We start from the raw sequence: 13,636 nt of genomic DNA, 5'->3' as shown, positions 1-13,636 counted from the left end.
ATATAGGACTATGTAAAATAAAGTTTGAAAACACTGACCGAATTAATCATATGAAATCATAACAAACAGGATAGTCATTGGGCTTATTGCTAAAACGTATTTACGTTAACAGAAAATTATATTACTTACTTATTATCATACTCAGGCCCTATAAATTGAATTTGTGTCCTGATTCACGTATGTCCCCTTCGATTGCCATTACAGTTTACGTAAATTCAGATTCAGATTTACTGTATTGGTCCTTGAGGAAACTCGTTAACCACGGTAATTATTTTTTTTTGCCTTGTCCTGTCAATTCCCCTTTCAAACTAATTTAACACTCATTATAGTAGCATTTATTAGGCCTATATGTCTTAACCTTTATGTCAAGCTTTTTGGGTTATAATATAATATATTATAGGTTATAATATAATATATTATATATTATATACAGACCCATTATATATAATATTTTATAAATATAGCTTTAAACTATAGGCGTATATTTGGTATTTTTCCTGACATTACTCGCGGTAAACCTAATATTTGGTAATTGATAGGTCAATTTAGTAAGGTAAAATAAGTAAATTTAAACACACTTATCGTATTAATCATATAAAAGTATTATAAACAGAAATACTCATTAGAATTATGGATAAATGTATTTACGTTAACAGAAACAAAATTATATTTTTCATTATCATGCTGAGACACTACTCAGATACTTTCAATTTTATCATCACCATCATCGCTGTTAAAACGTAATTATTTTAGGTAAATAATATCAATTAAGATACTTTAAGTAATGATATATATTAATACTTCATTCTCTTTAATAATTGTCTATAATGACTCAGTATTGGTCCGTTATGATTTACCATGGACTTAAATAAATTGTAGACAATAATTATCATAGGTTATTATTATTATTTTCAAACGGGTAGGCCTTTATGATAGACTTATCTATGCTCTGTGTAATGGTAATGTCAAGAACGTAAATATTATAAAAAATATTCTGTGAATGTATACAAATTTATTTTTTAAATATTTTGGGCCCAAGGAAAAAAATAATGATTTACCTGCAATACCGTATCAATATCAGAGGATGGCTGTATCAGAGTGTGAACACAGAGCTTGTACCGTATATTTTGTATCAAATACCTCAAGGACGTCAGGTCATAAAGAAAACTATACAACAATATCTGAAATACATCTTACCTATATTTAAATAACGATATTAGGTGTTATTTATCTATGTACTCAATGATTTTTGATTTGTTAATATATAAGGATAAATCCAATAGAATCCTACCGATGACCTCCCTGTAAGGAGAACGTTAATATCTAGGCCCGTTGTGTTCCAACCCAATTCTACCAACACCCAGGCCTAGGACTTATCGGCCTACGAATTAAGAACAGTCGAAAAAATGTAAAATAATGCCGTTGTATCATTATTGATGAATAAGTAAATTATATAATGTTTAATGGTCATTTAGTAGTTCTTATCCTACAAAACAATCCGTAATTACAATATAATGAATCAGAATTAAAATATATGTTAACGCCGATCATCTAGGACGTATCCCATTTTTGAATATGGCGTCTGGATAGGTGCGGTATCTAACAAAAATCACAATTTCTGGACAAATTCAGTAAATCAATAACCTATAATAGGCATATACTTTCCATAGTTAATAATACATATTATAATGATAGTTTAAGTATGTATAATGAATAGAAGTTCAGAATTTGATCACATATTTATGTTTGTTTACATACCAGAACCCACCGTCTCTCGGATCTCTGATCGGGACAAGACCCGAGCAGCGGTGTGTTACACCTGTTTAGAAAAGTCGTAATAACTCGGCAGAAATTGTACCAAATTCCACCATATTTGGTGTAATTGTAGAATAATACTTATTAATTATGGTAAACTCAAAATAGATTGGAGTTTCGTGTGATAAAATTGATAAATATTGCTTTAAATGCACTCCTTTTATTTTATAAAACTTAGCTGTTTTTTAGTCTTAAAATTCCGTAATTAATTCTCATAATATTTGAGACAAAAATACATGGAAAGTAAGATAAATATATCAGCTTTAGGAATATGCTGATAAAAAGTATAATTAACCGTCATTAATAGGCAAAATGATTGAAAACTTGATGTTCTCTCGCACAGATTTAAGTGAATTCTTACAATTATGTACTTAAGCGCGTAGCGGTAGGCTGGAGTCAAGTGCTTACATCTCGGTCCGCATTGGCGTGTATAAGTAGCGGGCAGTTGTAAAATCTGCATTCATTCAATTGTTCGTCGTTGAAAGAGAAGTACTGTAGTAATCATGTCTGCACCAGCAACCAAGAAGGCCTCCAAGCCAAAAAAGGTATCATCGCATCCTCCATACATTGAGATGATCTCCAAAGCTATCTCTGCTTTGAAGGAACGTAACGGTTCTTCTCGTCAGGCTATCGCCAAATATATCTCCGCAAACTACAAGGTTGGGGATAATGTTGGCAGTCAACTTAAATTGGCTTTGAAACGAGGGGTTGCCTCCGGAAAGCTCGTCCATACCAAGGGAACCGGTGCCAGTGGATCATTTAAGCTGAATGTTGCTGCTGCTAAGGCTGCTGCATCTGCACAGGCAAAGAAAGAGAAGGCCAAGAAGAAGGCTGCTGCTCAGAAGGAGAAGACTGCCGCCAAAAAGGCCGCTGCCAAGGCAAAGAAGGCTACCAAGGTAAAGAAACCAAAGAAACCTGCAGCTAAAAAGACCAAATCACCAAAGAAGGCTAAGAAACCAGCAGCCAAAAAGCCAGCAGCAAAGAAGGCCGCCAAGAAGCCAGCAGCTAAAAAACCAGCAGCAAAGAAGGCCGCCAAAAAACCAGCAGCTAAGAAGGCTAAGAAACCAGCAGCCAAGAAGGCCGCCAAGAAGCCAGCTAAGAAGTAAATTGGTTTTACTCATCTCTCAAACCAAACGGCTCTTTTCAGAGCCACCCAAATATCCAAAAGAGATTTGATTTGATAATTTGTCTGTGTGCACTTTATTTCGTTATGCATAGGTTTGGCCTCCAAAGAACAGTGTTTTCCCAGACTTCCACAAGCCAGCTACTGTTGACTGGTGGGAGAAACAATGTGTCGATTTTCATCAAGTAATAAATTATGATGGATTGTGGATCGATATGAACGAGCCTGCTAATTTCGTCACTGGGTCTATTGTAGGCTGTGACGACAACAATATCAACTACCCTCCTTACGTTCCAAGTATGTTTCCTACAGTATTTTATTAACAATACCGTTGATTAGATCAATTTAAAATTTCCTAGTCAACATTGTAGGCTCTAATAAGGCCCAATAAAAAAATATTAGTTTACCACCCTACCAAAGAAAAAAAACTGATGATTTTTTTTTTTTGCTAACCCCGCCCCCATTTTACCGACGTTCACAAGTAAATCAATGGTTAGGGACTCGTATATAAAAAGTCATAAGAGTGGAATCAAATTTATATTTAAAAAAGATGTTTTTGTTGTACCAGTAAACATATTTGCAAGAAGCCATGACATTTTCAAGTGAAAAAAAATGGGAAAAGGACCGTTTGAAATAAAAATATATGTTGATTGAAAAAAAAAACAAAAAAAAAACTGATTTTCCCCAAAAGTGACGAGGGAGCGGGTGATAAACTAATAATTTTTATTCTAATACTGTAGTAATATTCGTAGGTCCTAATATAGTAGGCCTACTCAGCGGTGCTATAAGAGTAGGTTTGGGTGTATGATTATAACAAAATAAAAAACTGAACTGAAAAAAAAATGTGTTCGCCACTTGGGCTGCCACATTATTATAAAGCTTTGAATCAACATCGGAGCCTAATTTTTTACTTTTGTGGGTTGGTTGGGCAACAATAGTTTTTGGTCTAGCTACTATCCACACTAGCTGTACTGTATTGTATTCATTTCCGAGGACTATTGTGTTCAAATAATTGCGCCGAGAATCGTGTCAAAATCACTCATGCATAATGCCATGACCTCTAAAGTTGACGTCAATGACGTTTTGCTCATTCATGATTGACCCGATACAGGATGATTATACAGTACCTGTAATTGTGCTGCCCTGTAATGAAAGCCTACGTGTATAGAGTTTATTTTAGCATCAATTGGGGGGGGGGGGGATATTTAAGCGGTACAGTATACGGTACTACTATACGATAGTTTACATTTACACTACAAGCTTTTTCCTGATAAATTCTTTCAAAAAATACAAATTACCTTATTGATATCGCTGCTATTGATTAAATTAGGATTTATTTTTTAATACTGTAGAAATATTTGGTGGTCAGCTGGCCGACAAAACGATGTGTCCAGATGCTTGTACCCACATCGGCAACCATTATGATGTCCATAATCTGTACGGATGGGGACAGTGCCAACCCTCCCTACAGTAAGAACGATTGTGTTATAGCGTTCCTGTATATACTTTAACGACATTATTATTTATAGGCCTATTTAAAGTACATTATGTATATTTAATTATATTAAGTGTAAGCATTAAAGATGTATTTTCTCTTGAAAATGACCACAAAACCCATAATTTTAAAAATGACTTTCATGATTTTTTTTTGCAGCCTTTTATACAATTTGATATACGTAGATTTATATCAAATAGGTTATTGTATAGGTCTATATTTTATATAATACATTTTAAAAAAAATGCGATGACTTGTACAGTCATTGAAGTTTGACTTGCGAAACAGACGTATAAAATGCACAGCGCATAAAGACTTGGTATTACAGTATATAAATCCCAACACATACACTACATACATGTTATGTAATAAACGTTGCGGGCCCGAGACTTAGGACCCCTGTATTAACCAATCAGAACCGAGTAAAATATACAATCTGTTGGTTAGATAACAAAATACAAGTTCGAGGACAAATTGATGACACTCTCAGTACATTGCAGTAACGATTTTTCCCACTCTGACTTGCAACACAATTCTCCCTTAACCCTATTTTGACTGCTCAGCCGTTGTCAAATAACAGTATAAATTTATATGTTCTAGAGCTGCACGTTCTGCCACTGGCAAACGAAGCATTGTAATCACCAGATCTACATTCCCGGGGGCCGGGAAGTACGCTGGACACTGGCTTGGGGACAACAACAGTCAGTGGAGCCATCTACGATACTCAATCATAGGTAATGTAACCTTGCGGTTGCTAGGTAACCACCAATTTTATTACGGTATAAACTTTTAAAAATTACTTATGATAAGTGTTGTAGCTAGCCGGATTTTTTGAGTGCCACCACCGGCTATTACGGAGTGGGGTTAGACACACACAACTGGCAGGCAGGCTGCCGTACAACGGTTCGCGGCCATCCATGATTTGTAATTGTATGTAAGAATAGGTTGATAGCCGGTATAAGATAGGCCGCATAAAGAATTTCAGGATCGAAATTTCCGACTTTCCACATCGGAATATATGGATAGGCCTATTATATGAGAGACATATTATTTAACTGATAATTAAAATTAAAGTTTACACACATTTTGTGCCGGTCGGATTTTTGAAATTTGCTCTGTGTCCCGGTCACCCAATGCTAGTGCCGGTCCTACCCGGCCGGCGCCGACCGGCGTTAGCTACAACACTGCTTATGATGCTTTAAATATACTGTAATTCGTATATTTTATAACTTATTGGGTGAACAGCGTTTAATATACTACCGGTATTCTTCCAAAAGAAAATTTAAAGATTTTTTTTGAAACGTCTGTAAGTAATTTAAAAGTGATATTTACGATATTTGTTTTTATTTATTTTTAAAATGCACAAACAATAACAACACAAAACGAGTGTATGAAAACAAAATTAATATTCATAATGCAATAACAGCATCTGAGAGACCTAATAGCCAAAGCTTGGTCTTCCCAAAAATTGATGTTTTGTATATTATGCAACTTTTAGTTTCATGGTACAAACTATTATCCTCTTATTTAAAACTCTCAAAATTCTTATCAGTGCCAGTTATAGTTGGTTTATTTAGTTTACTTTCTCTTTTGTCGTCATATCATAGGCCTAAATGTACTGTGCTAACATCTAAAAGTAAGGTCTCATAGAATCATAGGGTTTCTGTTGTTTTATTTTATGCTGAAGTGTAGTTTTCGTTATCATGCAGTATGTTAATGCCCGTGCGTAAGACTTCTATTTACAAACCGCATGAATTATTTTAGCACGGTTTCTTTGTGGCTACTTATTTATTATTTTTTAAACATTTTTTTTATATTAAAAAAATAATAATAACTGCATGTCCGTTATTTTCCCTCTTCCCATACTCCTTCCCCAAAGTTACCCCACTGAACCTTCCGACGCTATACCGTAATCATCTTCTCCATTCTCCACAGGATTGCTTGAATTCAACTTATTCGGTATACCTTATGTGAGTTTTACTAATTATATTATTGTAAAAATAAGCTTAAGTTTAAATTATTATTGTACCAAAAAATACTATTATTAGTAATAAAATAAAAGATAAAAATTATCAAATGATAATGATGTTTTAGATCGGTGCCGATATCTGTGGTTTCAATGGCAATGCGGATGAAGAGCTGTGTCAAAGATGGATGCAACTCGGGGCATTCTACACATTTTCACGCAACCACAACGGTATAGGATATCAGGTAGGAAGAGTCTCTTTAATGATTATTTCTAACTCATAGCGTTAGATAGCCTTAGATCAGGGGTGGGCATAAAAATCGGTCGGAGGGCCAAAGTGAATTTTCAATCTAACAACAAGGGCCGCACCCAAACTTTGATGTTTCCAGTGACGACACACCAAAAACATCCAAGCACTGCTTTTACACCACTGTATTCTGAGTTTAAATGTTACTTTTTACATATGATCGGTGCCGGGCCGTAAAAAACAAGGGCCGTAAAAAACAAGGTGTTTCTAGCCAATGTTGCTTGGCGGAACGCACACATAGGGTTTATTCGTTTTCGCGGGCTACAAAAAAGAAATGCTGTCGGGCCGCACTTTGCGCCCACCTGTGCCTTATATAAGGCATATCTGTGGAATATAATCATTTTATTGCGCTCAGTGCGCGTCATACCAATTTGTATTGGCGTCCCATATGTTTTCGGACTTAATATCGGTCTCCAAATTGACCCGTTGGTGGGGCTGTCCAGAATGAGAAAAAGTATTCGGACAAGTGTAACCATCTTTCGATTTACGACGACCGTATCACCTCTGCACTCGGTAATTTAAAACCGGATATTCCTTGCTCTAATTAACTCGCCTTAAAAAAAAAAGAGTTATAATATAATAATGTCCAACTTTATAATATTGGGCCTAACAAGCCAATGTGATTATTGTTGGAATACATTCTAGAGGAAACGAAAATTTCTAGCCGTCTACTCTCGATAACAATGATGTAGCGGATGCTACTGATTACGATGGATGAAAATCCTGTAAAAGCAAAATATTTTTTTTTATCACTAATAAAACATTACGATTCATTTTTTTAAGGGGGCCCCTCTGAATATCACTCAATCTTGTAGGAGGTCTAAGCTGGACGGGTCACCCTTCATAAATGGATTCGAACAAAACAACAACGAAGGCCTAAAGTTTAATATTGTGGCCTATTCGTCATTCAGATTTGAACAAAATAAAACTTATTGCAAAGTATTTAGTGTTAAATTATTTTTTTTCTTCGATATATTTTGTTCCCAGGAGCAAGATCCAGCATCGTACAGTGACGAGATGGCGCGCGTTAGTCGGGAAATCCTTCTGGTGCGCTACACCCTCTTACCATACCTTTACACGTTATTCCACGAAGCTCACACAAAAGGTTCCACTGTCATCAGGCCCGTTATGCATGAGTAAGTTTGAAATTTTCATATGTAGGATAATTTCGTTTATAAAATAATATTAGCAAGAAATTAAACAAAATATGTATTTTTTACCAGAACTCTAATGGAACTTATACTGATACTGGCACCATAGGCCTATTTTTCCATGAAATGGGATGCTGTTAAAATACAGTGATATACGACAAACCAATTACGATAACAATACTTGTCCAATAAAACAACTGTTATTTGTTTTCCTTGGCAATACAAAAGCGCAACAATTAAAATACAATTGATAAAAATGTTTTTTAAGGTCATGCTGATATTAGAAATCGATCACTTATAAAGATGTAATTGTTCGAGATCCCTTAAAAATGACAAAAAATCATGAAAAATAATTTTGTAAGTAACTTGCTCATTTTGTAGTAGCATACACATAAACTTGAGCACAGAAATTATTTAATTAAAAAAATGTGGTACCCTGATTTTTGAAACTGGATAATTATAATAAAAATAATAAAACACTTGCAGTGGCTGGAAGTGTTTCTATCATTATTCGCTGTAAATAAAATGATGGGTAAACATTTTTTAGATACACTAATTTCTGTGTTTAAGTTGATAATTTTTATGTTACTTCAAAATGGGCAAGGTAAGTTCAAAAAACATATTTTTTAAAAGGTGATTAGAATGAAATTGATAAAAATGTTGATAAAAAAAAAACATTTCAAAATCGACCATTTGAAAAATGATCTACAGGCCTATACAAAATTTTAAAACTGGAGGAGTAACTATACAATTCCAAGACAGAATTGCCCAAACGTGAAAAAAATAATGTTCATTGTCATAGAGTCGTTATATCTGAATGACAAATAAATACACATAAATAAGACTATGTATAACTAGAAATGTACCAAAAGATATATATTTAAAATAATTAATTAATGTATATAGATTGAATTGAATTTATAGGCCTAAAGTTTGGTGTTTTTAATGTGTGGTGTTTGATGTTTTATTTTATATATATTTTCATTTGTTCATATTGTAAACTCAAAAGTAGGCCTATTTCAACCTTCGTTGCATTTTGAGTATTTTATACCAAATTAATAAAAAGAAGCCAATAATGCAGTCCTTTCTATACTGTGCCTCCAAAGACTGAGAAATACAAATTATATATAAAAAAAAATGCTCTGAAGCCGTCATCAGCGACAGTTTGGCAACAGCATTCGTCCACACACACGCCATTTTCTGGTAATAGCGCCCTCTGTAATTCTTCATGACAAAATTGTGGACGTCAAAAATCAACTTTTGTGTTCTTTAATATGAAAGAAATGAATCTGTAACGCTTCCTTTCCGATTTAAGTACTTCGCGAATGTAATTTTTTGTACCAAATTTTATTTAAAAAACATGTGACATGCCTAAATATGGTCATGATGATGTAACTTCATGACCATATATAGGCACATCATAAACTCATACAAGGGGCATACTAGTGCACAAGTGTGACAGTTTGTTGAATTGTCAAATGAAATTTTATAATCTAGAAAGGGCTTTAGAATCATAATAATACATAAATTGGAAGTAAAGTTATTCGCAAAAATATGATTTCAATATTGCTGCCATGTTAAAATCTAGAAAGTTGTTATAAATGTTAAATTCTATATTCTAAAACAAGAAAAACTAGAATCGACTGTAGGCGCGCATAGGTTCATCGACTATAAACCAAGCGCAATTTGTTGTAAACTTACTGCGAACTTTTTTTCTACAGTCATAATAAGCAAACCAGATAAAACGTTTCGAATATGACTTGAATCCTTATAATATATTAATTAGAAGCCGGGATATGAGAAAAAAAAATTGTTTTTTATGTCGGCCATTTTGAAAAACATCAGACCGAGTTCCCTACCCTTTAAATATATTTTATTATGCGCGCGAACGGAGTCATTATTTATACAAAACGTAAAATAATATTTCCGATTACATGTTAAATTTACACCGACGAATATCCGTCGGCTTTGGATATCATTATAATGTGACGAACGTGTAGTAAATGTTATATTATTATAAGCCTAAAGCCGGCCACTCACTGCATCGTACGACAGTTGTACAACGAATCCAACTCCGCTCCCTGTGAGCGCTGACGACGCGACACCGTCTGCTGATTGTCGTTGGAAGTGTGAACGGTTCTTCATTAAAAACTATTCGTTGCGCGCGCGTAAGTGGCGCTGCGTTCTTCATAGAATCGCGTCGGCCGACGACCGTCTGGCGAAGTAATTGCGCTGCCAGCCTTACAGACAGTAGAGTTTACCTTTTCCGCTAAGCCCCGCCCCTAGGATGTTGTTACTAAGGTCCCAAAAAACGACACAGTGTAAAACATGTGGGACAACACGTATGTTTGTGAGACAACGCGCGTACATGGTCCTGTTCTGATTGGTCAGTTGTTAAGTTTGACACTTCCGAAAGGTCCATTGTCATATATTGGCTGGGAAAAAGTATAACCGATTCAGAAGCTCATTTTGCATTTCTTTCAGGTTTATCACCGACCCACTCACACACACAGTTGATACGCAGTTCCTATGGGGACCAGCCCTTCTCATCTCACCTGTTGTTGGTCAGGTATGGTCTGTTAAGCTCTCTGTCTACAAGTGACAGTACGCGTGCTTCATCAATATATAGGCGGGATACGACAACCTCGTCACCACCATATTTAGACAAATCTCAGTTATTTCTCAAAGATATTATGGTAGTGTGGAACGGTTTAACGAAACTTTGTAGACATTTATTTTACACACACCACCCACCCACCCGACTCACTTGGTTGGCACGTGCTGAGCATTCAGTACGATAACACGTCAGGGTAGAACATCATTCCTATAGAACATATTTAAAAAAATAAAGTTATTGTAAGTATCGTTGTTTTTTCCTAAGAGAGGATGATAGATGAATTATGATTTTGACTAAGGATAGTATATCACGGTAATATCACTGTTATTTAAACAACACAAAACGCACCTGTACAAAACGATCATTTGAACATAGGCCTATTTCGTATTTTTTCTTTAAAGTAAGCCCAAGTGGATCAACAATTTATGTTTTGTATTTTAAATTTCTAGGGCGCAACAAGTGTAGAGGCGTACTTCCCAGATAGTCGCTGGTACGATTACTATACGGTAAGTATGGCTGCTATGGAAACAGCACATAATGCACCTATACAAAATGATCATTTTAACATAGGTCTAGTTCATATTTTAAAGTAGGCCCAAGTGGATCAATAAAAAAAAGCATGCCTCCTGCAGAATCGACTAAGATACCTATGGGACACCATCCTAACGGTCTGCCCACTGGGTTAAGCACCCTATCACCACTGAAGGCAGGAAGAAGAAACTGTTTGAGGGGGTAATGCATTAGATGCAAAGGCAGGAAGAAGGCACTGAAGGCAGGAGGAAGAAACTGTTTGAGGTGGTAATGTATTAGATGCAAAGGATCATGTTAAATTGACATGAAACGTTAGCCAAGGAAGGTCAACGGATGTCTAAGCACTCCCAGATTATGAGGCAAATCCCCAGAAGTGTCGAACCCTCGGTTAGCTATTAAATGCATACCGGTGTCCGTCTAAAATTTCCACCCACCTCAGCCCAACTGTGGTTGGGGCTGAGATGAGCTATTTTAAAAATTGGAAACATCTGGATGTCTGAAAATGAGGTGGTAGACCTACAATTCGACACTATTTCTACCCTTCCCGACTAAAGCTGCTCTGGTTTTAACAGAGGAAAACTTGTCGTAGGAGTGGGCACAGACAAGCACCCAGGGTTGGGAATGCTATAATTGACCACAGAAGTTATAATTATGCTTTAAATGGAAACAAATTTTATATGAATACATATATTTGTGAAATGGTGGAACGATTAATTGTTATTATTAAGTTGGATTAAGTTATTGTTTGGTTAATGAACAATACAAGATAAATAAACTATATCTTGTACTTTCTTGCACCTCTATAATTCGAAGCCCCATCTAATTCGAGACCACTATTTCAAAGTACACAAATAAAAATCATCATTTTTTTTAACACAAATGTAATTCTCTAATTAGAGGCCGAACTCTGAGACCACGGGAGTGGGGGGGGGGGTTCAACTCCAAAAGTGGTCTCAAGGCAAATTGTGTTTTAAAATAATGATTGTACACCACGGACGTACTGTACAGTATATTATTTTTGTTTGTAAATTGAGCATTGGCGTAACGCTGGGGCTGGGGGCCCTGTGGCTTTCTGAGACTAGGAGCCTCTTTTAGCAGTAGCGTAACAACGAATTATTGGGCCAGGGAGCGATCAAAATTTGGGCGGGGTGGGGGTATTTTCGCTCTCTAGAGGTAGCCTAATTTTTAAGACTGAAAAGACATTTTAATTATTAGACCAGGGACAATGTCAACAAATATCTTGCGACTACAGCACTGATATAATCAACTAATATTTTTGCACACACATTTTTAATTTGAATATTTTCGTGCAAGTTAGGTCTATGCATAAATTGTCATTCGTACGTGCATTTCATTTATTAGCTTGAGGTTACATGCTTAAGCATGAATGTATTGATCTAAATTCCGATGAAGTTAAGCCTTTCCAACGTAGGCATAAATAAGCATCATCAAGCAATCGTTCAATCAATCGTCATCAGGGGCAGATCCAAGGAGCACTGGTGCTGTACCCACCCAGACAAAAAGAAGAAAGTCCAAAAAGAGGGGAGCATGGTTCCGTAAGCCTACTCCAAATCAACTAATTTTTTATTTAATTTCCATGTACCAGTGTCTATGGTCTCAAGCAATTCTCAACAAAAATCTCAACACTGCTGCTCTCCCCCCACCCCCGATCGGTGCTTCCCACGTTACATGGCCCCTACTCAGATTTTCCCTGGTTATTTATATTCAAGGTACCATTCCAACATTTAAATAAAAAATAGACTATTAACACTATACAAATTAAGAGATGGACAAAAACTTACTTTCCCGGTAATAGTGGGAGGCCTACGACTTTTGGATAACTTTTTCTGCGGGTCGTCTAATTAGGCCAGAAAATTGTTGTGTTGCCCTTAAATTGAAAATCGGGGTCGTCGGTCGGTCGGTCGGGTTTTTTTTTAAATACCTGATATTATAGTTAGGATTGAAAACCCAATATAAAGACGGTTAAGTAACCAAACTGAGTAATTGTTTCGATAAAGTGTCTCTCCGATACCACGATCTGTTGCTCTGAAAAACAGGATAATCATGACTGTTTAAAAACATCTTTTTAGTGATAGCACCATGCCCCACAGGAGCGGCATATTTTAAGGTGGGCCTTTATATAACTTAAATACACCTAGTTCAATATAAAAACAAACAGTCTTGGACAGGTTTAAGTCACTGTTAATACCATATTTCTGGCTAGAATGTTCAATAAATCTTATTTAATGCATAAGAATGAGAAAATTTAGCTTAGCATAAAACCTAATTGTGAAAATCTGTTAAAATCCTGGAGAAATACAAATTCAAATTCCGGGAGAAAATGTGGAATTTCTCGGAGATAGGGAGATGAACCAATATTCCTTGGCTGGAGACTCCCGGGCAATACGGGAGGCTGGGAGCCCTGCAAGCTCTTTGTCTTATACACATCTAGATGTGTATAAGAGACAGACTCACTTGGTTGGCACGTGCTGAGCATTCAGTACGATAACACGTCAGGGTAGAACATCATTCCTATAGAACATATTTAAAAAAATAAAGTTATTGTAAGTATCGTTGTTTTTTCCTAAGAGAGGATGATAGATGAATTATGATTTTGACTAAGGATAGTAT

At 35.8% G+C, this 13,636-nt stretch overlaps 2 protein-coding genes across 2 annotated transcripts in view; both read left to right on the top strand.

The window, feature by feature from the left end:
* LOC117110392 (maltase-glucoamylase, intestinal-like) overlaps positions 1–13,636 on the top strand; it is a 29,680-nt gene that overhangs the window by 12,573 nt on the left and 3,471 nt on the right. Inside the window, exons 12-20 of the mRNA XM_033253087.1 lie at positions 2,301–2,909; positions 3,034–3,235; positions 4,291–4,408; positions 5,034–5,167; positions 6,369–6,403; positions 6,528–6,644; positions 7,694–7,842; positions 10,342–10,426; positions 10,924–11,063. Coding sequence (XP_033108978.1) covers positions 2,301–2,909; positions 3,034–3,235; positions 4,291–4,408; positions 5,034–5,167; positions 6,369–6,403; positions 6,528–6,644; positions 7,694–7,842; positions 10,342–10,426; positions 10,924–11,063 — 1,589 coding nt within the window. The remainder of the gene's footprint in view (positions 1–2,300; positions 2,910–3,033; positions 3,236–4,290; positions 4,409–5,033; positions 5,168–6,368; positions 6,404–6,527; positions 6,645–7,693; positions 7,843–10,341; positions 10,427–10,923; positions 11,064–13,636) is intronic.
* Positions 107–2,973, top strand: LOC117110394 (late histone H1-like). Its single transcript, XM_033253091.1, has one exon. It carries the CDS (start codon positions 2,319–2,321, stop codon positions 2,919–2,921), a length of 603 nt encoding a protein of 200 aa, XP_033108982.1. The 5' UTR covers positions 107–2,318; the 3' UTR covers positions 2,922–2,973.

Source organism: Anneissia japonica, unplaced genomic scaffold, assembly GCF_011630105.1.
Source record: "Anneissia japonica isolate Jap-2015-1 unplaced genomic scaffold, ASM1163010v1 scaffold287893_len360957_cov134, whole genome shotgun sequence".
NCBI lineage: Eukaryota > Metazoa > Echinodermata > Crinoidea > Comatulida > Comatulidae > Anneissia > Anneissia japonica.
The sequence above is the reverse complement of the archived record's forward strand: the minus strand, read 5'-3'. Positions and strand labels throughout refer to the sequence as shown.

What these genes read in the sequence shown, in the direction of transcription:
- LOC117110394 (XM_033253091.1), top strand. Translation starts at nt 2,319, where the DNA reads ATGTCTGCACCAGCAACCAAGAAGGCCTCCAAGCCAAAAAAGGTATCA.